The 24077-nt window shown below is 54.7% G+C and overlaps 8 protein-coding genes across 8 annotated transcripts; 3 read left to right on the top strand and 5 right to left on the bottom strand.

Annotated features, from left to right (window-relative positions):
- Window positions 1-43: 43 nt before the first annotated feature.
- On the top strand, window positions 44-2368 carry AYL99_02651 (acetoacetate-CoA ligase; the record flags this gene model as incomplete). The annotated part of the gene is made up of 1 exon (XM_018834167.1): window positions 44-2368. The coding sequence occupies one exon, from the start codon at window positions 44-46 to the stop codon at window positions 2366-2368; it is 2325 nt and encodes a 774-aa protein (XP_018696791.1).
- Window positions 2369-2681: 313 nt separating this feature from the next.
- AYL99_02650 (hypothetical protein) lies at window positions 2682-4082 on the bottom strand (the record flags this gene model as incomplete). The annotated part of the gene is made up of 2 exons (XM_018834166.1): window positions 2682-3965; window positions 4020-4082. The coding sequence occupies 2 exons, from the start codon at window positions 4080-4082 to the stop codon at window positions 2682-2684; spliced, it is 1347 nt and encodes a 448-aa protein (XP_018696790.1).
- Window positions 4083-4612: 530 nt separating this feature from the next.
- Window positions 4613-7403, bottom strand: AYL99_02649 (hypothetical protein; the record flags this gene model as incomplete). The annotated part of the gene is made up of 3 exons (XM_018834165.1): window positions 4613-5763; window positions 5821-7303; window positions 7362-7403. The coding sequence occupies 3 exons, from the start codon at window positions 7401-7403 to the stop codon at window positions 4613-4615; spliced, it is 2676 nt and encodes an 891-aa protein (XP_018696789.1).
- Window positions 7404-8957: 1554 nt separating this feature from the next.
- Window positions 8958-15317, bottom strand: AYL99_02648 (hypothetical protein; the record flags this gene model as incomplete). The annotated part of the gene is made up of 1 exon (XM_018834164.1): window positions 8958-15317. The coding sequence occupies one exon, from the start codon at window positions 15315-15317 to the stop codon at window positions 8958-8960; it is 6360 nt and encodes a 2119-aa protein (XP_018696788.1).
- A 695-nt stretch (window positions 15318-16012) lies between these two features.
- AYL99_02647 (hypothetical protein) lies at window positions 16013-17433 on the bottom strand (the record flags this gene model as incomplete). Its single annotated transcript, XM_018834163.1, has 2 exons — window positions 16013-16553; window positions 16604-17433. 2 exons carry the CDS (start codon window positions 17431-17433, stop codon window positions 16013-16015), a joined length of 1371 nt encoding a protein of 456 aa, XP_018696787.1.
- A 437-nt stretch (window positions 17434-17870) lies between these two features.
- AYL99_02646 (hypothetical protein) lies at window positions 17871-18549 on the top strand (the record flags this gene model as incomplete). The annotated part of the gene is made up of 3 exons (XM_018834162.1): window positions 17871-18101; window positions 18159-18495; window positions 18542-18549. 3 exons carry the CDS (start codon window positions 17871-17873, stop codon window positions 18547-18549), a joined length of 576 nt encoding a protein of 191 aa, XP_018696786.1.
- A 1396-nt stretch (window positions 18550-19945) lies between these two features.
- AYL99_02645 (hypothetical protein) lies at window positions 19946-20595 on the top strand (the record flags this gene model as incomplete). The annotated part of the gene is made up of 2 exons (XM_018834161.1): window positions 19946-19983; window positions 20061-20595. 2 exons carry the CDS (start codon window positions 19946-19948, stop codon window positions 20593-20595), a joined length of 573 nt encoding a protein of 190 aa, XP_018696785.1.
- A 1317-nt stretch (window positions 20596-21912) lies between these two features.
- On the bottom strand, window positions 21913-22410 carry AYL99_02644 (hypothetical protein; the record flags this gene model as incomplete). The annotated part of the gene is made up of 1 exon (XM_018834160.1): window positions 21913-22410. One exon carries the CDS (start codon window positions 22408-22410, stop codon window positions 21913-21915), a length of 498 nt encoding a protein of 165 aa, XP_018696784.1.
- Window positions 22411-24077: the final 1667 nt, after the last annotated feature.

Below are 24077 nucleotides of genomic sequence, written 5' to 3'. Positions count from 1 at the left end.
GAGTTACGAAGGGAGTAAAGAGGGCCTACAGTCGAAACCCACAATGCCGCCGTCGTCGTCGTCACCGCCAGCAGCAGCATACTACAACGCCGTCTGCCTGCCGCTCGAGTACTGCTCCAAGCAGTATCGGGACGAGATCAAGAGAGCATCATCATCATCATCATCACCACCACCACCATCTAGCCCAGGGACACCATCCTCCTCCAGCTCAGAGAATAACACATCATCATCTCTTCCAACACCACTATGGACCCCCCCGGACCCCGAGGCGCCGCCCATGTCCCGGTACCGGCACCACGTTAACGCCAAGTTCTCCGTGTCCCTGCGCGACTCGCACGAGCTGCACAGCTGGACGGTGCAGAACCCGCACCAGTTCTGGATCGACCTGTACGGGTGGTGCGGGATCGTGCCGCCGCTCCCCAAACACACGCGACTGGCGTACGACCCATCGCTGCGGCTGCGCGATATCCCGACCTTCTTCCCGGGCCTGCGCCTCAACTACGCCGAGAACGTCCTGGGTCCGCACGTCGCAGCGCGCCCGAACGCCGTCGCCCTCGTCGGCCTGCGCGAGGGCCGTCTCGATGACCCCGAGGACATCACCTGGGCCGAGCTCGCCGAGCTGGTGCGCCGGGCCCGCTCGGCCATGGTGCGGCGCGGGGTCAAGAAGGGCGACGTGGTCGCCGCACTGATGGCCAACTCGGTCTGGATCGTCGTGCTGTTCCTCGCCGCCGCGTCCATGGGCGCCATCTTCACCTCCGTGTCCCCCGACCTGGGCGCGTCGGGCTGCGTTAGCCGCTTCGCCCAGGTCGAGCCCAAGTGGCTGTTCGCGGACGTCGACGTGGCCGTGCGCGGCACCCGGCCCTCCATGCTGGGCAAGGTCGTGCAGATCCTCCAGGCGCTGCCGGCGTCAAAGCCCAAGCCGCGCCTCGTCTTCGTGCCCACTAGCCACCGCCCGCACCGCCAGCGCCACCTGGACTACATCAGACCAGTCGAGGGCGCTATATCCCTGTTCGAGTTCCTGTCCGCCGCCCGCGCGCGTGACCGGCTCACCTACACGCGCGTCCCCACCGACCACCCGCTGGTGATCGTGTACAGCTCCGGCACGACAGGGGAGCCAAAGTGCATCGTGTCGCCGCACGTGTCGGTGCTGAACTACAAGAAGATCTCGCTGCTGCACAACGGCCTGGGGCCCGGGTCGACCGTGTTCCAATACTCGTCGACCAGTTGGATCCTGTGGAACGTCATGAACGGCCACCTGTCGGTCGGGAGCCGCGTGCTCTGCTACGACGGCGGCGCCCTGCACCCGGACCCGTCGACCATGCTGCGCATCTGCGCCCAGTACGGCGCCACCTACTGGGGCACGTCGCCGCGCTACCTGTTGGAGCTGGAGCAATCGGGCATCCGCGTGGCGGACTTTGACCTGTCACCCCTGAAGCTGGTGACCACCACGGGCGCCACCCTGACGGGCGAGCAGTTCCACTGGTTCTACCGCGCCTTCCCGCGCCAGATCCACCTGTCCAGCGTCGCGGGCGGCACCGACATCGCCTCGTCGTGGGTCGCCACCAACCCGGCCGGCCCGGTCTACGCCAATGAGATGCAGATGTGGGCCCTGGGTCACGACTGCGACATCCTCGACAGCGAGACGGGCCGGTCGTGCGCCATGGAGGGCCGTCCCGGCGAACTGGTCTGCCGCAAGCCGTTCCCCAGCATGCCGTGCAAGTTCTGGGGCGACACCAAAGACCACCGGAAGTACCGCGAGGCGTACTTTGAGAAGTTCCCCGTGGCCAGCAAGAGTAGTGATACTGCTCCTTCTCCCGACGATTACTTGGATGTGTGGGCCCAGCACGACTTCATCGTGATGAACCCGGTGACCAAAGGCCTCCAGATCCTGGGCCGCAGCGACGGGGTCCTGAACCCCAGCGGCATCCGCTTCGGGAGCAGCGAGGTGTACAACATCGTCGAGGGCCCGCAGTTCAACGCGCTGGTGTCGGACACGCTGTGCGTCGGGCGCCGGCGGCCCCACGACCGGGACGAAACGGTGTTCCTGTTCGTGGTGATGGCGCCGGGCCACGAAGCCGACTTCACGCCCGACCTGGTCGCGCGGCTGCGCGCCGCCGTCGCCCAGGGCCTGTCGCCGCGCCACGTGCCCAAGTTCGTCGAGCGCGTGTCCGAGATCCCCTACACCGTCAACGGCAAGAAGGTCGAGGTCGCCGTCAAGCGCGTCATTTCGGGCCAGCAGGTCAAGGTCTCCTCCACCGTGCGGAACCCGGAGTGTTTGCGCGAGTATGAGCGCTTCCGGGACCTGGAGAGGGAGCAGCAGCAGCCCTCGCGGAGCGGCAGGAGGAATGCTATCATGGCTAAGTTGTGAGTCACGGGCTTGTTGCTGGGGATGTTGATGTCGCCGACTATCCTGCACGACTAGGAAAGCAAGAAAGAGGGTTGATCATAAGAAATAAGAGCCTGTTGCCTGCCTGCCCTTTTTCAGGTTAGAACAGAGAGATAGACACCGATAGACAAGACAAGACAAGATGAGACGAGACGAGACGAGACAGAGCACGATCCTAGTCAAGTCAAGTGGGTTGATAAATATACTGTGGTCCTGCGTCTTGGGTATAAATAGATATATAGAAAGAAGTCCAGCGTCATGAAAACGACCTGCTCACCCATCGTCGTCATCATTATCATCCCTTCCCTAGTCCCCTGGAACTCCTCCTCCTCCGGACGACGACCCCCGAGCCCCCAGCAGCAGCATGCTCGCTCTCCATGCTGGTCCCGATCCCGGAATCGCCCCCTTCGGCCCGTCTCCCGCGAATGTTTTCTTCCTCCTCGTCAAAGTCTCCCTCGTCTTCGTCGTCCGCCGCCTCGCCGGGACCCATGGGCCTTCTCAGACGGTCTTCCTCCACTTCCATATGTTGTTCTCTCGCTTCTTTTGCCGCGGAGCCGCCAGGGAAACGTCCAGCATACGACAAGAGCGGCCGACCTCTCCCGGTCGGAAACTGTGTCGGCGTGTCCGAGACGTTCGAGAGAGACAAACCACCACCCCCGTGCGGGCTGGACAACTCGGCCTCGTCCTCCGTCTTGATTTTGGCGGTGGCGGTGCCCGAGGACGACTCGTGTTGCTCGGGATTGATCGGCGTGCCTGCTTCCATCTTGATCCTCTTCTGCGTCCCATCGCCGCCACCACCGGAGGAGAGCACATGTGAAATCACCGCCCACCCCAACGCCATACTCGTGAGACTGACGCCGTAAAATAGGGCCGTGAAGACGACAAACGTCGTGATGCGGTAGTTGTAGATCCAGTACCTCATGCCCTGAAACTTGGCCCGAAACGCCAATTTGACGTCGTACACCTGCAAAACACTGCCGGCCTGCAGCTCGAGTCGCGCGTGCGTGGGCAGGTTCCTCACACCCCGGGGAAACACCAGCATCTCGAACATGGGCACCACCAGACGAGACCTGTCCAGGTCGCGCAAGTTGAGCAGGTGCCAGGGCAGATGGAGCACCGTGTGGCTGAGCGACAGGATCGGGGACGCGTAGGGCAAGATGGCCGGTCGTCGCGAGTGGTAGAGCACGTTTTCCAGCGTGATGTTGCCCAGCCACGAGGCCATGGCGTCCGGTACACCTTTGGAGCCCAGCAGGGATAGGTCCAGCATGAAGTTGCCAGCCTGCAGGTTGTTCGGGGTGCGCGGCATGTCCAGGATCACCTCCACATTATACGCCTGCTGCGAAACCAGGGCGTTTGTGTCCAGGGCCGCCATCGCGTGCGGGGGAAAGTCGGTGCCATACTGCAGGTACAGGACGCGTTCCAAGCTGATCTGTGGGATGTAGTTGTAGTAGAAGAAGGCATAGGCGGTCGAGGAGAGGGCGAGGAGCACGGTCGAGGTGCCCAGGAAGAGCAGTGTCGAGAGGTAGGCTTTGATGGCGGTGCGGGAGGTCAAGATGCGGACGGGAGCAAGGCCCAAGGACTGCACACAGTGAGACAGAGCCAGAGCACGTCAGCGGCAGCAAAAAAGACATACCAGCACTCGTTGGAAGAGGGTGTCGTTGCTGTCCTCGTCGTCGTCGTAGGGCGGGTCTGCCATGTTGAGGGCATGCCGAGAATGAGTTGCCCTGAGGACCCTAAAGATATTGCTTCATGTGGTCATATTCACCATGCCAGTCGGAAGGATTCAGGATTGATGGGTTCTAGGCACAAATCACGTTGAAGCACGTCGCAGTGAAAAGAACCGAGTTGCTCGGCGTCGACGGAGATGGAGCAGCAGCAGCACTGGAGACGCGTCGGGATCTCGAGATGCAAATGACGTCGACATCCGACACGCACACAGACATGCACACACACAAAAAACTGTTCAAGCAATCATCAGTCAAGTCATCACTTTCTGGTACTACTACAAGGAAACATCCCATTACGATGACAAGCCCTCTCCGAGCTATTCGGCCACATGTCTTGAAAGCCGGGGAGTATTTCATTACAATGCGCACAAAGGCGCGTAGAGACCGTCGTTGCTTTTCCCTATCCCATTGCCTGTTCCGTTCCATTATCCCTGGTATCCCATCTGGTGACCATTCTTACCACCATACACGTTGCCTGCTGGATGCACAGATCTTTGGCTCAGTACCTGACCAACCGCCGCCACAGAGGCATCTCTTTGACATTCTCCTCGCTCCACACGAGTTTGTTCTTCTCATCCAACTCAGCCCGCTCGTCAGTGCTCTGGATTCCCGCCTCTCTGTTCTCGGCCACCATCAATCCGCTAACGCCAGATCTATCCTTGGCGAGCCAGATGACGGGCTTCGGATCTGTGATGGCAGGGTTCAGATACGCCTGCTCATATTCCTCCGACGTATACCCCGGGATCCACGTCTCCGAATCGGCCGAGTCTGGAATAATCTTCTTGTTTGATTCGTAGAATTTGAGAGCCATCGGTTCAATGCGCCGACTCAGGAAGTTGAACGGTGGAGATCTTGACTGGGCATGAGACCCAGGAGTATCGCCAACAGTCTCCGCCTTGGAGAAGCCGGACACGGTTGGCACAGATCCTCCCCGAGCCGACGAGCCAGCTTCAATGTCTTCATGCTTGAGGTGTTGCTCATCGATAAGCTGCTCCATGATCGTCGTGCTGTACTTGTTACTGTTCAGCAGCTCCAAAGGCATGTGCTGTTCCATCGGAGCAATCGCACGGTCGAACAAAACCTGGAAGACGATGACAACCACCAAGAATACCACCATGATGGCCAATGGACCGGCGCTGCTGGCACTCTGGCTGCAGCCGATGGCGAAAAGGCCAATCAGACAGAGGGTGGCGAGATACACTCCGGTCATGAGCTGCTTCAAAGCTCGGGAATATGCCTCGCCTTTCATGTCGACCTTGTTGCCCAGGACGAACAGCCAGTTGTACCGGAACATCAGATAGAGGAGGCAGAATCCGATGGTGGCGAATCCCAGGATCAGAGGTGCGATGCACGCATATGACACGGCAATGACGCCCAACAGCGTGAATTTGGGATATGTCGAGCCCCAGCCCATCCCAGCTATATTGGTGAATCTGTTGTATCGCTTTCGCGGCGTCTTGTCCAGCAGCTTGCCCACAATGGAGTACATGAGCAAGGGCACAATGTTCAATAGTTGCAGAGCTGCCTGCGACAGGCCGATGAGAATAAAGTAGCTGATGTAGAAATTGGATGCCTTGGGAAGGTTTCTGGCGAGCAAGGAAGGTGCGGAACCTGGGTTCTGGATGATCTGCGTGGTCACTGCGCTGGCACCTGAATCTGTAGTCAGCATGATTCTGGTTCCTCGAGTTCGGGCTGGGAAAGACTTACTAGAAGTAAAGGTGGTGATCAAAAAGACTTGAACCACCTGGAAGATAAAGTACCAAGACTGAACCTTGAGCTCAATCGCCGACAAAGTCGGCTCACCAGCAAATTTGGCCAGCAGCCCGCAAAAAATAGGGACAAGCGCCATCAAGACCGCGAGAAGCACCACCGGCAACAAACCTGTGACGACACCCAGAATGACCTTGGGAATGTGATTAATGAAACTGAGGAAGTGCACCTTGTTCGTGAGATAATTGATGTTGGATAGAGAGCCCACAAAAGCTACGGGAATGGCCCAGAAGATGACCATGACCCAGATGATGATGGTGGCGATCAACATCTTGGACTTTCGGGACGTGTAGCTGACACCCAAGTTCTTCCAGACCACTTCGTCAGGCCGGACGCCAATATATCGTGGGGAGAATTTGGTCCGGGATTCCCGTCCAACCGACTGGAAGGCGTTATGAGCTGCGGTCTGGTTTTCAAACTCGATGAATGCGGCAGGAACTTTCTTGTGTTTGAGGTCGAGGTGTTCGTTCTGCTGCTCGGGGACATGGCGATTCAATTCCTCGAGCTTCCCACGCGACCAGTTGATGGTATCCACCTTCTTCCAGAGTTGAGGCTTCAATCTGTGTGTCGGGCGCTTCTTCTGGTTGATCCAGCGTTTGGGTTCCAAGCCGATAGTTTCGGGAGATTCTGCGCTCTTGTTCTTCTTCTCACTTTTCAGGCGGCTGGCGTTGGCCTGTTTGATCAGCTTCATCTCGGCACCCTCCAGTTTCAAAGCTGTCTTCCGCCGTTCCTTCACGTCGTCTTCAAGCTTCTTACAGTCCGTCTGAAGCCATATTCTACGCACGCTGGAGCCAAACATCTGGCGGAGAGACTTCTCCTCCATGTAGTCGTGGGGCAGACCCATGACCAGAATGGTCCTCGAAGACAGACGTTGGGCATGCGCGGCAGAGAGAAAGTAGGCTCGGCGCAGACCAACAAAGTTGAGCCTCTCCCGGGCAATGAGAAGGGTGATGAATCCCAGATATATCCACGCAATGCCGGCATGGGCGTAGTATCGGTTGGGATTGGTCACGTTGCTCATGCTCAGAATATCGAGTTGTTGTTGGCCGCCATGTCCGGTCGCGTTGACAGGAAACAGCACGGGCCAAGTGATGCAGCAACCGACCAGACTCATGACGATGAAGACCTTGAGGAGGCGCAGCCAGAGATAGCCATCGAGAGAATTGTGACCCAAGACGTAGGCATCGGGCAGGGCCGTGTAGTTGCGCAGGAGGCCGAAGAAGCCCGACTCGGAGCGAGGCGTGGTCCATCCCTTCTCCAATAGTCTGTCGTCGGTTCTTGGTCGATAGACGCGGCCATAGCGAGTACGGACGATGAGAAAGGCGGTAAAAGCGACGATCGCAATGACCAAGGTAGGGACGAGAGTGGAGATGATGCCCGACAGCGAGTTCGAGCCTTGATTTCGGTTGGCTCCTTGGGACTGTACATCTCGAAGGTCAGAAAAGTCGCGGGTCAGGATTGATCACAGGGATACACACCTGTCGAGGATACAAAATATGAGTGATCGTACCCCCGTCCATCGCGGCTGGATCGCTACTTAGAAGTGTGTTGGGAAGTCGTCAGAGGAAGGGGATTCCAGCCTCGCTGACTAGAGCAAGGAGATGGTGGGATTCTAAGCGAGAAAGATGAGATCTCGCTTGTGAGAGAGAAACGAAACAGGGGGGGTGGGGGAATAAGCGAGAAGGAGGAGTGCTGCAAAAGGCAAGAAGTTCACCCAGGAGGATGGAGGAAGGATGTTATTATGATTATTATAGACATGGAGACATGGAGTGACGCGAGGGAGTGCGCAGTTGCTCTGTGGGAGGGTGGTAGGCGGTAGGTGGTGAGCTCACAGATGACGAATTGGTAGATGGGTCGCTGGGCAGATGGGCCCTCCCAAGGCGGGCGCCAGCAGCAGCCACAGCAGGGAGCGTCTTCCGGGGGGGAGGAAAGGCATTAGGGGCACCTCATTTGGGGATCTGACCAGCCCAGTTGTGGGCAGCTGCCCAGTTTGAAGCACAGCTGAAGGGGTCAACAATAAACATTCGGACAAAGCAAGCTGAGGGCAGGCATCGCAAATGATGTCAGCCACTGAGAGTGCGACCGCCAACCCAATGATTGGCACTAGCAGCCCCAGAGGCGTCCGCTAGTAGATCGCTAAGCCGAGCCTGGAACTAGTTTTCCAAGGATCGCATGATGTCACTCTTCCCTGGCGATTGACTTTTCTTCCAACTCCACCACGCATCCACGATCATCTCTCTCGATCACCACCAACACTGTCACCAGCCACGGGTGGCACCCAGTCGCCGACTACATACGCCCCCCCTTCCCGTCTGCCCAGCCGTCGATCCTCCTCGTGTGACCCTCTACAATCACGGACTCCTCCGACACGCAAGAAAACACGTTACTCAAGCGCCCAAGGTCAAGAAACACTCGAAATCTGTCCGACTCTAAAGATTCATTCCAAAGCTTCTCTTCTATGATACACAAAAATATTGGTTCGGGTTGCCACAGGTGCTCTTTCAAACCAGGCAGGAAACCCCGTGGGCAACTCGGTTCGACAAACCCAGCCTCGTTCAGCAAGCAAATGGTCCCTTCACGGCGTTGTCAACTTGATCCTCCTCGCCCAGCTCACACTCCCTCTTTCCTGCCCAACGAGTCGAGCATTACAAAATAAGAGTCTTGCTTTTTGATCCCTTTCCGGACGCAGTGGGTGTCCAGTCGTCAGAACTCCGGTCGTCCCTTCATGGTATGATTATGCCCCGTTTCGCCTGGTCAACCCCTTTCCTTCCATTACCTATAGAAGCCAAAGAGTCCATCCAGTGCACTCAATTCCCTTCCATGCTGCCTCGCCGCTCCGTCATATGCATGATGTAGCAGAGGCGACAACTCGTCACACCCATGTGGGCATCACTCCAACAAAATGAGAGGTCAAGTGTACAAAGAATAGGAATTGTTCAAAACCCAAGGTCGAGCCTCCACCGCTCGGCCGTCATCGTCGTTACCTGTATTTCTTTCTTTCTTTCCTCCTCAACATAATATGCACAATCCGAATCAATGTACCCCCCCGTTAGGGATTGCCCTTTTGCTTGGGGCTAGTGGGCCGTCCGCATGGCTTGTTGCAGGCGTTGTTGCATGGCCGTGTCTGGGGCGAGATTCTCCCAGAAGCCATAGCTGTTGTTCTGTTGCAGTTCGAGAAACAGGATGGTCATCCCCCAGACATGGGGCCGCGCAACCGTGAGCCGCTCGTATACTACTCGCGATATTTGTTCCCGGAGTTCGCGCTGTTGCTCGTCTCCACTGCCAGTCCCCCAAAGGTGGAGCATCACTTTACAAAAGAAGTCAGTGTGGGTACTGGGATAGCGAATCTGGTCGGCAATGGCATTGAGGAGCTGGTAGCGTCCCTCATAGCCCAAGCTGACCGCAAGCTTGGTCAAGAAAGTCACCGGGGTCGAACCAGAATCGAATCGCCCCGGGGAATGGCTGAGTGCATCATGGCCAACGAATGGCACAAGGGCGTTCATGATTTCCACGCCCCTGGCTGGAGCCATCGCGGTGGACTCCCTGTGCCCCTCATGGAGCGCCAGCTTGATCTGCTTCAACGCGCCATCCACGTCGCCCGATTTCCGGATCACGCCCAGGACGATATCTTTGAGTTCCGCCTGTTGGAGAGGCGTGTCAAAGTCCCGGGCCAGAATTGGATGCCTCTTCATTTCCTCAAGTCGTTCGATCTTCAGGCCTGGCGTCATTGGGTCCGGGAGATCGTGGTATGCCGACGGTTTGGCCGTGAGGATCAAGTTCCTCAGCTGCGGGATTCCGTAGGCGATCCGCGAGCAAAAGTACGAGTGGTTTTCACAGAGGAATTCCGGGTAGTCGTGGAGCAGGATGAGAATGTTCCTCAATGTGCCTTTGTACAGGTCAAGATTGAGAAGGTCGAAACCAGGGGTCTGTGATAGCTCCGAGATGTAAAGGAGCAGCAATCCAATGAGCTCGCGGTAAGTATCCCAACCCGCGTGATTGTTAGGCTTCAGCATGCCAGCGACGAAGACCCGGTGAATGATCAGACTGTACCATCCATACGTGAAGCCAGGGAACCACGATGGCTGCAGGGACTTGAAGCATTTGGCAAAGGCAAACATCAGGTCGTTGTGGTCGGCAGTCGTGTCCAACTGAGCTGCCGAATATTCATAGAGCATGTTGGCAAACAGTCTGGTGAAAAGTCTCTGGTGGAAGGCCACTCCACGCATGATCTGGTGGTGATTCAAAATCAAGACAAGCATCGTCAGAATGGTTTCAAGGTAGGGTGCCTTGCTGAGGCGGACTGCGCCGTTGGTGTCTCCTTGAAATTTGACCAGCATGATCACCAGACGGCCAAGCGCATCCGCGTGCGAGAAAGCCACGTCCACGCTGCCTCTGGGGCTTTGAGCCTCTCGGTCGTAGCATTCGATGCACGAGTCGATGCACAACCGCAAGAATTCAGCCAGGTCCTCGGTGCTGTTGATCGTCTGCTCCTTGTGTAGTTCTTTCAGGAATGCTGCGCAGGTGCTTTCATTTGGACCGATGCTTTCGAAGATGCCCACCCATTCGTCGAACACGTAGCGCATTTGGTCTTGCTTCGCTTTGGCTTTATCTGTAATCTCGACACTGACGAATTCGGGCATGCCGTGAGCCTTTAACTTTGCGTTGATTTCTGGAGCGACAGGCAGATCTGGTTTCTCCTTGACCCAAGCTGCCATCGCAACGAGGCTATGTGCAAAGTCCGCTCGTATTGCCGTGGGCTCATCGGTGAAGAGAGTCTGATCCATGATCTCAGCAAGGACATGAAGGCCGTGTACGTCTCGACTCATGATGCCTGACGCTATTGCGACATCAACCCTGGCGAACTCCATCAAACCTGCCGTGATCAGTGCCACCACCACATTAGAGCTCGCCAGTAGCAAGTCTTCATTGGCGGTCATCCATCTAAGAACATCCCGCACAATAAGGTCTGAGAGCTGACAGAGTTTGGAAAGCAGGAAAGCTAAGACCTCAGCCTCAAGAGGACCTTCTGGCGGCTTGGTCACAAAAATGTGGCAGATCTTCTCCGCGATCTGTCGAGCCAACAGATCTGCTGCTGGGCGCGTTGAAGAAGTAAGCACGATCAGGATTTGGCGGAAATCTTGGAAGATCGAACTGTTCTTCTCCAAATCTTTCAAACGTGTCGCTTCGGATGCCCTGGCCGCCTTTTGTATGTCTTCGATGAGAATCGTGATTCTATCATGAGGTGGTAGTGTCTCAGGGAAGCCATTTACCCGTGGCTGCGGCATTGCAGATAGCATCCGACCTTCTTGCTGGACCAATGGGCTTTGATGGGGAATCGCAGGCTGTTCAGCAGGTGTGGACAAGCTCGGCATCGTGAGATTATCTTGCAGTACGTCAGGAATCTGACGTCCAGGAGTGTCAGCGGCAGCGTTGGGAATGTGGCTAGTGTTCATTCCATGCACTCTTCGGTCGAACTCTTCGTACACCGCCCGTTGTGCCTCATTAAGGCCGCCGACAGTTTGCTTGTAAGGCTCCGGAATCCACGCTGACCACCGATTGATTCCCTGCGGAATGAACTCCCGAGTTCCCCCTTCAGCAAGGAAACGGCGACGTTCCTCCAGCTCAGCTTCGATGACTTGGTCAATTTCTGCAACGGCGCGCTGCTCGGCTGCTTGCTCGACAAAGGAACATGCAGTATCCAGATTGTCATTGACGCACATGAGGATGGCTCCTTCTGGCAGAAGTTGCTCCGGCAGATCGTCTTGGGCAGGACGGCGAATGTAGTTGGAGATACTCATCCGAAGTGGCTCCTTGCACGTAACAAGAGCCAGACTACCGGCGAGCGATTTGATCATTTGTCTGGCGGCCGTGCGGTACTTTTCTGGGTCCGGCTCAAGCGTGTAGTCTTTCGCGACAAGCTGGGCCGTCGAGATAGATGCGATGGTGATCGATCGTTCGACAACGGGTGCGATGATTTCCTGGATGGCTTGATCAAAAGCACGGTAGATGATGCTCTTTACCAGTGCCTGATCCGCAGGCGAGCCAGACGTGGGAGGGTACTTGAGCACGTCCTCGAGGTTTGGGAGGGTTGCCATGATCTCCGGGGCGGAAAGACGCTCGCGGACAGCCCTGTTTATGGCGCCGTTCAAGGACATGTCGTCAAATGTTTCCAGGCCGTCTGGTAGCGTAGGAATGTTCGCGATATCGTCTTCTGTCTGCGGTCGGTCTCGAATGACCGTAGCAGGTTCCAGCTTCTTGAAGTCGAGCTTGAGGTCTTTGCAAAGCACCTCAATCTCGAACTTGAGGTTCAATTTGAGTTCTGCAAAATGGTATAATTCCAAGAGAACTCCCACGATCTCCATCAACCAGGGATTTGGTGGTACAAAGACCATCGAGTTGGCACCCTGAGCCAGCACTTTGCACGTGAATGGTATTACGAGAACCAACCTCTGAGTTTCGTACCCTTCCACAAGGAGATCAACGAAATAAATATTTCGGTGCTTAATTGGTTTATCCTGGGCGAGAGTGAGAGATCCGAGCCAACCTCCAAGATTCTTGAGGTGACTCCTTTCTGTCGCAGAACTGATTGTCGATTCGGCGCTCATAATCTTGACAATACTGACGTAGGTCTCACGGATTACCTCCGACATAAGCAAATTGTCATTGAGCATGTTGACAAATTGGAAGTACATCTCCTGGTTATTCGGCTCTAACCTGGCACGCTGTTCCACCAGGTACGAAGCGAACCATTGATAGTGCTCAGGGGTGAAGGATTCTTTCAGGTCGGCCAACTTGCTGGCCATATTGTCTTTGGAGAGGTTGTTAATGACAAAGAGAATTTTCTCTTGGATTTTCTGATCCGGATCTCGAAAATGGGCAGACGCTGGAGGAGGGTCAGCACGCAAGGCTCGAAAGCCACGACCTGTATCCAGCGCGACGAGATCATCCCCGTTCGTTGCGTGGCCACTTGATATGCCATTCGCACCGAGACCATTTCCAGTGGATTGCTGTGCACGGAGTCCTTCTTCAGCTCGTTGCAAGATTTCTGAATTCGAAAGCGAAGGCTCTTGCAGCAGTAAACTGCAAAGTCCAGGCCATTCAGAGAGCTGATCGCTGATCTGAAGTAATGCTTCGATGCCAAAGCGGTGCATGAGGCTATCAGATCCGTGGTCGCGAACAGCTCGGAGTATGAGAGCAAGGCCAAAGTCTCGAGGGATAGACGGAAGCAGTTTGTACTTGATGATGCTTCCAAAAAGGAGGGCTGTTTTCTCGAGTGCATCTTCTGGATACTCATTGTAGCAGACATACTCGTCAAATAATCCGTGGACAATGCAGCAGAAGAGATCCTGTTGATCTGGATCACGGGAAGTCTTGTACCTGCGCATTTCGTTGACCATGTCACGGATCGACAGCTCCCCTCGATACATTCGACCAAACAGTTCTGACATCTTCTTGTCAATGGCCTCGGGAAGTTTGTTGCCTTTCTCTTCACTGCTTTTTTCAAGTATGTCATCGAATCCGGCCCCATAGTTCATCAGCCGCGGATACGTCTGCAAACACGTGGTCTGAGCTGCCTCAACCAGCTCGCGGTTGTCCAGATGGTCTTCAAGTTTCTCCAAGAGCGTATGCACACTTCGAAGGGTGAGTGGAATCGACTGCGGAGTAGTTTCACCCCGCTGCACTCGAAATTCGTCGTCTGCCTTGATCCGGAGGTACTTGCAGAGGATCATGCCCAGATTTGTCTGCCCATCAGCGGCTTCCGAGAGATACCGGTCCAGATCGAATGCCGGATCGATCTTGTCCCGCATGCAGGCGATATCAAGGGCCAGCGGGTTGGACCAATGTTTGAGGAATTCTTCAGTCCACCCGAATTCTTGAGCGCGATCGAATATAACTTCCGTTTGTCGAGGGTCTAGTGAGAAGACAATATGACAGAGCTCGAATAGGTACTGGGGATATTGAGACGCGAGTGTTTCCAGTACAGGCCGATGGTCTGGCCGTTGCTTCTCAAGGAACAACTGGAAGCATTCAGCGATGAATTTTTCCTGATCTGGCACCCACGACTTCGCGTTTGTCCTCGCCAAGAACAGAAGAAAGACAGCCGGATGATTGTGGTACACATCCTGCAATATATCGAGGCGGTCTTCTCCATCTGTCCCAGTCCCGGGTCCTAGAACCACTTCAAAAATGGCTTGGCACGCATCGGCGGATACATATGGACCATCGAGCTCAGGACTGATCAGTCTCTTCATTTCGGGGGAGAAGTTGTTCAAGTCTTCTGCGGGCAAAGTTTCGCGGAGACGTGGTATCGTCGCCGCACGGATGTCTGCGGACGAAGACGCAAGAAAGCCACCGAGGAACGATATCTGCGTATTTGGATTCTGCCATCTTCCTCCCCAGAGTTTCTGGACGTCAAATTGTGAATCTTCTTGTGCCACATGGAGTAAAGCTCCGTATAACCTGGAGAAATCGCTCCTCCGCAATCGGAGACCCGGGATATCAAATCCTTGAATCACCAAATTCCAGTCCAGCTGTTTCGCCCGAAGGGCCTCCACCAAATTTGACATTTCATATTGTTGATCGATGGAGAAGACAAGGAATAAGAGGGCATTAGCGACCTCTGCCTCTGTGATACTAGTTGCAGGTAACGACGCCAGGAAATCTCGCGCGGCCTGTTCCGACGCGACGGCCTTGGGACCGTGACGTTGTAGACCACGGGCGATATCTCGAGCTTCGGCTGAGAGGCGTAGGAGCTGGTAGGCACCGTAGAATTGTTCAGGTTTGGGACCAGTGTATCGACTGATGACTGCACGCCAGAGATCGTCTTTCTGCTGCTGCGTGGACGTTGCAGCGGCCAGGGCAAAGTATTCGATAACGGAGCAGATGTTCTCGACAGCGAATGTCTGCGCATTCCCATTGCGCCTATCCGTTAGGGAGCGCAGGGAGCTTTGAGCGAACTCGGCGAGGAAATTTTCTGCCTTCGTCCTCAGGTCAACTCGAGCGCACTTTGTGAAGGCAACGGCGAGAATGACTTGAGGAAGGGCATCAGCGAAGAAATGTTGGATGAAGGTCACCAGGTCAAAGTCGCGGAACGAGTCTTCCTTGGATGTGTCAATGGCCTCGGCAATTTTGGATGGCTGTTCTGGGTCGGAAGCGACCTTTTCCAACTCTTCACGCAGCAGTTTGTAGCTTCCCTGATCGAAGTCTTTGGCACCCTGGAAGATGGCGGCGGTGTTGAGGGTGATAGTCCGCCGAAAGAACTGGGCAAAGACCTCCATGCCGTTGGAATCGAGCAGTCGCTGTATCTTCTCCCTCTTGGAGTCCCACTTTGCCTTTCCCTCTCTTTCACTGATGGTATCAAGCAGCAGGAGAATCTGAGTCGCGGATATCTTCGAGAGCGAGGAGGGGCCGGACGCGGCAGGGCTGAGGATCATGGGAAGCATTCATGACCTTGGAAAAGGGCGGTGCTGGTGAGAAGGGTTTGCGGGGAGGTCAGTCACGTTGTACAATGCGTTTAGACAATGTGTAAGAGATGTGTAAAAAGTAGGTCTAAAAGGTAGAAAGTGATGACGGGGTACACCGTGTGAATGAGAGAAGGAATAAGGCGATGAAAGGTGAAGATGCAGGAACAATCGGGGGGGAGGAGAGGAGTGAGTTTGGTGTTTGGTGTTGGCCTCTTTGCATGGACGTGGAGTTGGAGTCCAGCCGCCAGTCATCTGCAGGCGGCCACTCTGTTTGGGCAGGAAGGCTTGGCAGTCCTCGTCACGTGTGCTGGCCGAGTATAGGACAGATACATCACACGCCTCCAGGTCTACCCTCTACGAGTGGCCGATATGCACCAAGAAAAGGGACACGCAGATTTCCTTGATTCAATGGGCTAAGACCTGCAAACTTGGAATACAAATATCTCGTCCAGGGATTCCACCACACCCACGTCGATGAGGGAAAAAGTCCTGCTCGCAACATGATGGTCGTAGAAGCAGCACCACCTTGTTTGAAATCCCTCGCCGGGATGGCAACTGCTATCGTGTCCAAGACCACGTCTTATACAATCCTAGTAATCCATAGTCGAGAAGAATCTCCTGAAGACAAAAAAAGGCAACACCATACGACGCTGACATGCATCATCTCAAGTCTTGGACTTTTTGGCTTCGACACCGATGGCCCCAACACTGTTGTCCAACATATCCACCGCACTGCGCTTCTTCCCCTTAGGAGTGCTGGCCGCCGGTCGCCCTCCGCTTTTGAGCCTTGGCCAGGAATCGAAGGGACTGGCTTTTTGCGTTGAGCGACGGCTGGCGTCCAGTGACTCGGCGTCTTTGGGTATCAGAGAGACGGGACCACTTGAGCGAAGTGACCTCCTGGTCACTGAATTGGAGGCAACTTCGCTCGATTTACCATCACCGACTGCCGCAGAGGCATCTTCCCTGTGATCAATCGGTTCCTCGATGTCAGTCAATGCTTCCTCCTCCCGTTCCGCCTCGCGTGCCTTCTGCTGGGCTTCAGTTTGGAAAAGTCGTTTGGGCTTTATTGACCGTCGGGTAAGGGTTCGGAGCCGCTTCACATCTGAACCTTTGGGCGTGTGCTCCAAGAGACCGAGGTCGCCCTCATCAATGTCTTCTTCCTCATCTTCCTCATCATCAAACCGGCGATAGACCTTCTTGCCACGGCTTAAGAAAGTTAGCATTGAAATTGTGACGCGAGAGAATGGGCAACTTACAATACGTAAACCATACCGTCGTCCTTTTCGATAGCCTCTTCGACTTGGGGATCCAGCTTCTTCCGCTCTCCGCTGACCTTGCGGCGCTTAGATGTCCCAGCAATTTTGCGACTCGACGAAGTTTCCCCGTTCATGCTTCGCTCTATGAAAGGGTTGGATTCACTGTTGTCGACGTGAGGCACTCTATCACGAGAGTCGGTATAAATTTGAACCTGCCCGCGGCTATCATCGTTTCCGACAGTGAAGCTTTCGAGTGAGAAGCCGTTGTAGCGTTTACTCTTTCTATTTCTTTTGGGGCTCGGCTCAAAGTCCACCAAGTGGTTCGCACTCAGAGTATTGTCCTGGAAGAGCGCACGGGCGGCATTGCTGGCTTTGGGGATCATTTTCTTTTTCGGAGTTTTGACCGGAGTCGGAAGCATGCCGTCGGAAATCGTGGTGGAGGAAGATGCAAATGGTTGAAGGTGCGATTTGGAGGGAGGAGGTTTGTTGGTGTTGAGTGGGAGAGTCTCGTCGTCGGGTGATGGAGGAGAGATGACGTGGACACGACGAGGTGCCTTGTGCTTTGGTGTCGACTCCGGCGATTGATATCCAGGCGCAACTCTCGGCCGTGCCTTTCGTGATGAGCGCGGAGTAGTCACAGGCGCTTCAACGTCAGGTATCTTCTCGCGTCCATCGGGAGTGGAGTGCAGATTGGTCGAGGCAATTCGAGAGCTTGTTCTTGTAGCACGTCGATTAGAGGAGGTGTTCGAACGCTCATAAGCGGCGCCATGTAAAGGAGTCTCGGGAGTTTGAGGAGTCGATGCGATTTGAAGAGGCGGAGTTGAAGTCATTGTGTGCAGCGCACATGCAAGAGTGAAGCGGTGTTCTTCACTGGCAATTGAAGATGTTTCTGCCGGACCTTGAATTCAAAGCGAAGGGGTGACAAGCCAATCTCGAGTCGCGCACCAGTGTACCTCGTCCTCTCCAAAACTTCAGGTAACTCGGTCAGGAGTAGTATAGCAGAACAGATTACAGCAAGAATATGGTGATCACATTGTAGGGCACGGGCTAGATGGAGGTCGAGGAGTTTGTTGGAGGTTGGGCCTTTGTCAGGTGCAGCGGCTGCCAGGCGAGTGGCTGGGGACAGCACATCAGTGGCTTGCAGGTCTGGGCATTCAGGGCCCGGGTCTCTTTTCCCAGGCGAGACGCGCACCGTCGAGACCCCACGCGTATGCGACTTCCATTGCGGGATCTATCTAATCAGAATCATCTCCCGCTCTGCTGCATCATGGATCCCAACTCTTCCGGCTTGACTGAAGATGATTCTGCTGAGAGTCTCTGGCACGGCCCTGCAGAACAAGAAGCCCCCAGCAAACAAGCCAATTCTACCAAACACACCTACCAGGAACAACAAGAATATGAGGAGAGCCTGCGCCATGAACTCCAGAGCGTCCGTCAGGTTAATGAGGCCATCGAAGGGGTTATCCAGAGCCTCCATAAGGCTAAAAGCAATATGGGGGTAAAGATTCAACCTCATTCCCCCACCGTGGATGCTGATCACTGACTTGCGTTCCAGACTGTGAATAACACTGTCTCAGCTGCCTCGAGTCTATTGAATACATGGACGAAAATCCTGTCTCAGACCGAACACAATCAGCGCCTTATCCTTGATCCCTCATGGCAAGGCGCCAGTCAAGATATCGCAGATATTGAAGAGGAAGCCCTGGAGAAACAGCGTGCTGCCAATCGACGAGAAGCCGAGGAGGAGGAGAGGAAGAAAGCAGCAGCAGCAGCAGCAGCAAAACAAGCGCAACAGGAAGAGAGGCGCAAAACTGAGACAGCCATCAATCCCACGAGGGGGACTTCGCGAGGTTCTAGAAGAATTGGGGTCGCGGGGAGAGGCTCTGCTGCAAGTACGCCAGCCTCTTCTTACGTGCAGGTAGGCGGGGCAAATACCAGTGGTATAAGGCGAGGCACAACCTCCGGCAGAAGAACCACTCCTGGACTTGGTCGAGGGACCACTGGGAGAGTCCCGAGGAGCCGTGGTTGAACGTCGTCGCCTCCATTGAATGGGGTTATGCTCTTTGGCCATTGCCTGTTGGATTCACGGCAGAAATGGCAGAAATCTGTGATGCTCGACAAATTCCAGAGACGGATGCGAGCTCGTCGTTTGTCAGGGCTACTAGGGAAGTATTAAACTCGGCGAGGAGCACCCGAACATTCAGAACCCCCCTCAGGTCACGAAAATATGTCTCACGGCTCATTCCAGACCGAAAAGATGTTGATTCCGCTCTGTCCTCACAACGATTCATGAAGAGCAGGTGGGACACCGTCCTCTCTGAGTCCCACGCATCGTAAGAGCGCGACAGGGCATTAAAGGTCAACTGAGCAGAGCAATCAGGGAGTGAATTTTTACGGCTACTCCAACCAAACGAGGTGTTGCACCTTTCCACTGAGATGCGGGCAAGCATGAAGAACTTAGCGGACATCCTCAGTACTCTGTGGTTGGCGGCAGTATCGATTTGCAAACAGCTGGACGAATGGAGATGAAGTACTTTGGCACCGAACTTGTGTGCGCTCGAAAGGATGCACTCTGTTGTTGAATGACGGCGCTGATTCGAAAGATCGGATCACAACAACCTGGTGGAGCTGGGATAAAATTACTGCTCGATCCAATAATGGCCTCATTGCTGCTGAATGACGACTGCACATCTTGGTGACTAAATGAAGCAGCCTCTTCGCCGCCAGTTCAGATGCAATACGGAACTACAAGACTAGCCAGGGCTGACACTTGGTCGAAACTTGTCCGCCCGAAGATCTGTGGAGTCAAGTGCACAGAAGATGCGACAATTCAAGCATGACTAGCCCTGCAAAATGCCAGTTATCATGTTCGATTACACGGAGGCAACAACGAAGATCTAGAGCAATGGCATTAAATAGGTCGACAGAAAAGCCCATCACTCCCGTCAGTAGACACAGCAAAATAGGATTGTCTAGCAGGCACCTTGTAGCGATAGGTGAGAAACAAGGTACCGAATGCGGAGTATGGGGGATATTGTGGTCGATGTAATACCCTTGTAAGTGATTCTAAAAACAGCAAGGGCACCAGGCACTCGCCAAAGTTGAAGCTGCGGTGCATCAGCTTTCCCCATTTATTTCTAGAGCCACGACGCAAGCAACAAACAAGCTTCATCCCCTCACTCACTTGATTCTAGTTGTCCTTACCTGCTTGAAGGAGAGATCTCTTACAGGAGTAATTGCTTCACAACCTCTCTAATAAAACGTGTTTTCCGTCTGTCCTGAACTACCACGGTCCGCGCGTCTCGGACGTTGCAACACAACCAAGTGCGGAGAAAGTAAACAATGAATTTTGCGCCTTACCAGGATGCGTCGCCGGAGATGTGAGTAGCTGCAATGACAGACTCTGAGGACGAAGATGGCGGGAACAATGGTGCTAATCAACAAATACAAAATACAGAGAGCGTGCTCTATCACCTCCTCCTCGCACCTCCATCGATTCGCCTCGAGTCCGGTCCCCGCCTCCGCAGAACAAGCCCATCCAGCCCATACATCGTGCGGGCTCCGGTTCGCCGTTCCTGCCTCCTCCCAGTGCCTTTGCGAACGATATCTTGCCAGGGCCATCGTTCAGCGGAGGAAACAGGGATCAGAGCCTTGAGGCGTTCGAGACGAGCCTGCCCTTAAGAGTCGACTATGAAGCAATGTTGGCATATCTTCTCTTGCCACCGGCCGGGGGTGTGTTCCTGCTCCTGTTCGAGCACAAGAGCGACTACGTGCGGTTTCATGCGTGGCAGTCCAGCATGCTCTTCTCAGCCATCTTTTTCGTCCATCTGGTCTTATCCTGGTCGAGGGTGCTCTCCTGGATGCTGTTCACGGTCGACCTGCTCTTGATTGGCTTTCTGTCGCTCCACGCTTACCGAGACGTCGAGACGCTTGACCATTTCGAGGTGCCTTATTTCGGCAGGCTTGCCAATTCCTTTGTCGAGAATGAGTGAATCCAGATGGCGATGCATCTGCATCTGCTGAAGAAAGTCTCTGACAATGGAGTGGCCGAAGGATATCTCAATCCTCGTTGCTCAAAAAGTTCATTCCGAGCACTGCCTAATGGAGCACTCGGGCCGCGTGGCTCCAGAGCACGAAGCACATACGTCGATCGAGATGGACGAACCTCGACACTTACCCAGCCTATGCCACCCTCTTAATATCGCAGCATCTCGAAATGGTCATTTCTTTCGGCCGGGCCGTGGAAGCGTTGTCGATTGTCAGACGAAAACCGCAACTCGGGAAATCGAGATAGATCTTTGTGCTTCCGAAGACAGACGGCTTGCTTTCCCCGACCAGATCTCCGGCAAGGTTGAGTTGGCCGGATCATACAAGGAGTGCTGTGTAGCTTTGCTTTCCCAATAGGGGCTGCGTCCATCGCTGACACGCTACGCCGTTACACGATGTCTTGTGGGGTTCTGCTAGCTGGAACAGCGGTTCTGACCCTCTCATTATCTTTCAACGAGTTTCCGCTGTGCGAGAAACTGCAGCATGGGGCTGGACTCGGCGTTCGAGCTGCCCTTTTAAGCACAGCCATTACACAATTCGAATGCGTTGTCGAAATCCAACGTTCTAAGAGAAAATATCTCCAACTTGAATCAATCCAGGCAACCATGGCGGGAGCTTGACTCGATTCCAATCAATGAGCAACTCTCAGCCCACGGTTCAAGATGCCGGAGTATCTTCGCACGCCTTATTCGATAAGGGAGGAGACATTGAAACAGAGGGTCGGTGGGGTGAAAATTACTGAGGGAGACGAGAACTCTTCGAAGGTCTCCGATTAATTTTGTAACTCAACGGGGGTTAAAAATATATGGTATGGTATGGTGCCTTTTCAGGACTTGACTGTTGAAACTTGGGTGTGAGTTGATAGCTGTGGCCATGGTCCGCAACGATGATGAGTTTGGGAGGCACCAAAGCGGAACGGCTTCTTCTTTCTTTCTCTTCTGCCAAAATCAAGTTCTACCTATTTATAGGTAAAAGACCGAACGAATTATTCCAACATCCTATCAACCACTGATTGACATCAGACGCTACCTGACTTCAAGATCCATGTAAATGCCGAGAATATAAAACATTATACTCTCCCTCCATCTCCACCTCGCATTCCCATGGCCTTGTTCATCACTTGCCTCCGTCCTCGACCTGATTTGAGACTCGACCTCTCTCCCCCTTGAAGAATCCGCAAAGATCAATCCCTCATCCCAAATGAGCGAGTGAATGATTGAATGAGAACCGCACATCGCCTGCCGATCTCATTCCATGTCCCTTCATGCAATGTGACTGACCAACACCGACACCAAGGTGGTGGCGACGACGCAGAGGGCTGTCTTCCAATTGCCGACGGTTCGCGGGGCGGCAAACGAAGTCGAGGAGGAGGAGGGCGTCGAGCCGCTAGTGGCGTTGGTGGGCGTGGCGCGCTTGACGACGGCATCAGCTGCGTCGCTGTCGCTGACGACCACGTAAGGCGTGTTGCCGTCGCAGGCGTACTTGGCGGCGACGCAGGCGCCGTTGCACGGACCCCAGTGGCCGTCGAATGCCCAGCCGTCGGCCGTGTTGGCGAACTTGCACACGCACTGCGCCGTCTCGCCCGCGTCGTAGAGCCCCACGTAGAAGTTGTACATCAGGATGCCCTTGCAGTTGAACTGCCGCCCGTTGATCCCGTACCAGTTGCCCTCCGGGTTCGCGTCCACGCACGCGCTCTCGTACACCCCCACGTGCGCGGCGTCGTAGCACAGCGCCGCGCCCAAGTAGGCGGCGGTAGTCATGACGAATGAGGGAGTTAGATAGCTCGGTTTTTGTATACGAGGAATTCGTGAGATGGTATGAATGTGCCGTTAGCTAAACCGCGTGGTTTTCCATTCAACAGCAGTTAAGGATAGTTAAGGAGAAATCAGAGCCTCATGGACGACGCGGGGAGCCACCCAGCTGAACAAAAGGACATTGAAATACTAACTCGTGGGTGGGACCCCTGGAGCTGGACTGTAGCCCTAGTCAAGATTCCTGTGCCGCAGCAGCATTGCCGCGTAGGCTCGGTATTTATTGCATCTGGATAGGCGGGCTAACTGTCAAGCCATGTGTCAATTGGACAAGATCCTGTCTGTTCGAACTAACAAACTCTCAACACGACTTCGCCCCCGGGGGCTATCTTTTGGATCATCTCTACGACGATCAGGCTGAGCGTACGAGGAGTATCGCCTCGATGAAGTCAACCCTGCGCTAAGAGACCTAGCCAGTCTCTGTCATGGGAGCTTTGTCAAGGTTGTTCATCAGCTGAGTTCGCTCTGCCACAGACGACGAATATGTGGCAGCGACCGGGAAATCGGCAAGTCTAGTGTTCCGAAAGGCTGTAGAATGAAGTCCGACTGAGTCGACTTGAGCCCCCTTCGCCGCTCCGCGCAGGCCGTTGACGGGACTGCGCACGAGTGGAGGTCGACAAACGTGGCAGTCATATGTAAAAATGTGCCAGAGATGACAGATGTAGCGACGTCGTCTACCCAAATGATTGGAGCGGATGCTGCAACAACATTGTTGAATAGGCACTAGATGTCCAGCCGAGCTGCCAGATTGGGCGAAGCGCTGCCGTTTCTGGGACGCCACTTCTCGTATTCCTCCTGCACGCGAGGCTGAGTAGGTTCGCCGCCAAACCTCTCTTGACCAACGAGGACCAAGTCTAGATCTCATTAGCCTCACAGAGCTGAAGTATCGCCAGGACCGAGTAGAGAAAGGGCATTTTCGCCGGTCATTTCTTCCACATCAACTCTGACTGGTATTTGTGTGAGCTTGGTTCTGTACAGCATTGCTGAACAAACACGGTATCATACCAAGCATCTCCAGGCAGGGTTTGCACTCCTCGAGCATCCATCATTCCTCATACTCGGATGTGTAGGATAGTCTTACCGGTGGAGTGGTGGCAAGTCCAGGTTGACAACCTCAGCGAGGCTACTTCGTCTGCGGCCTGGTATAGCGTCTCAGGGTCCAGCTAGTCGTGATCTAGACCCCTGCCCTCCCGTCCTGTTTGCCGTACACAGGTAGGGCAACTGCTAGATCGGTGCAGGTGGACCGCTTGATGCTACATTTCTTGCTGGTTGCTCCGTGTGGCAGCAACAATTCATTGAGCGTCTCTACTGGCAGGGCCTCCTTGTTGAACATTCCCGGGCACCCAATGGACTCGGTCTCAGGAGAACCGAGAGGATCGGCACGGTATATTGGGAAAGCATCCGTCCCTCCAGTCTAAGAGAGCCGCAAGCCTGGCAGGCTGGAGCACAGACCTGACACGGCGAGAGCACGAGCCAGGTAAAGACCGAGAGCGGTTCCATCCGTAGTGGTCAGAAAGCGATAGATTCAATGCGGCTCTGCAGCAGTAATCGGCTATCGCTCAACTCTTAAAGGCGCGCATCAAGAGCAAAGGCTTGAACGAGCCCATGTGTCGTAA

Source organism: Fonsecaea erecta, assembly GCF_001651985.1.
Source record: "Fonsecaea erecta strain CBS 125763 chromosome Unknown Scaff2, whole genome shotgun sequence".
Classification (NCBI taxonomy): domain Eukaryota; kingdom Fungi; phylum Ascomycota; class Eurotiomycetes; order Chaetothyriales; family Herpotrichiellaceae; genus Fonsecaea; species Fonsecaea erecta.
The sequence above is the reverse complement of the archived record's forward strand: the minus strand, read 5'-3'. Positions and strand labels throughout refer to the sequence as shown.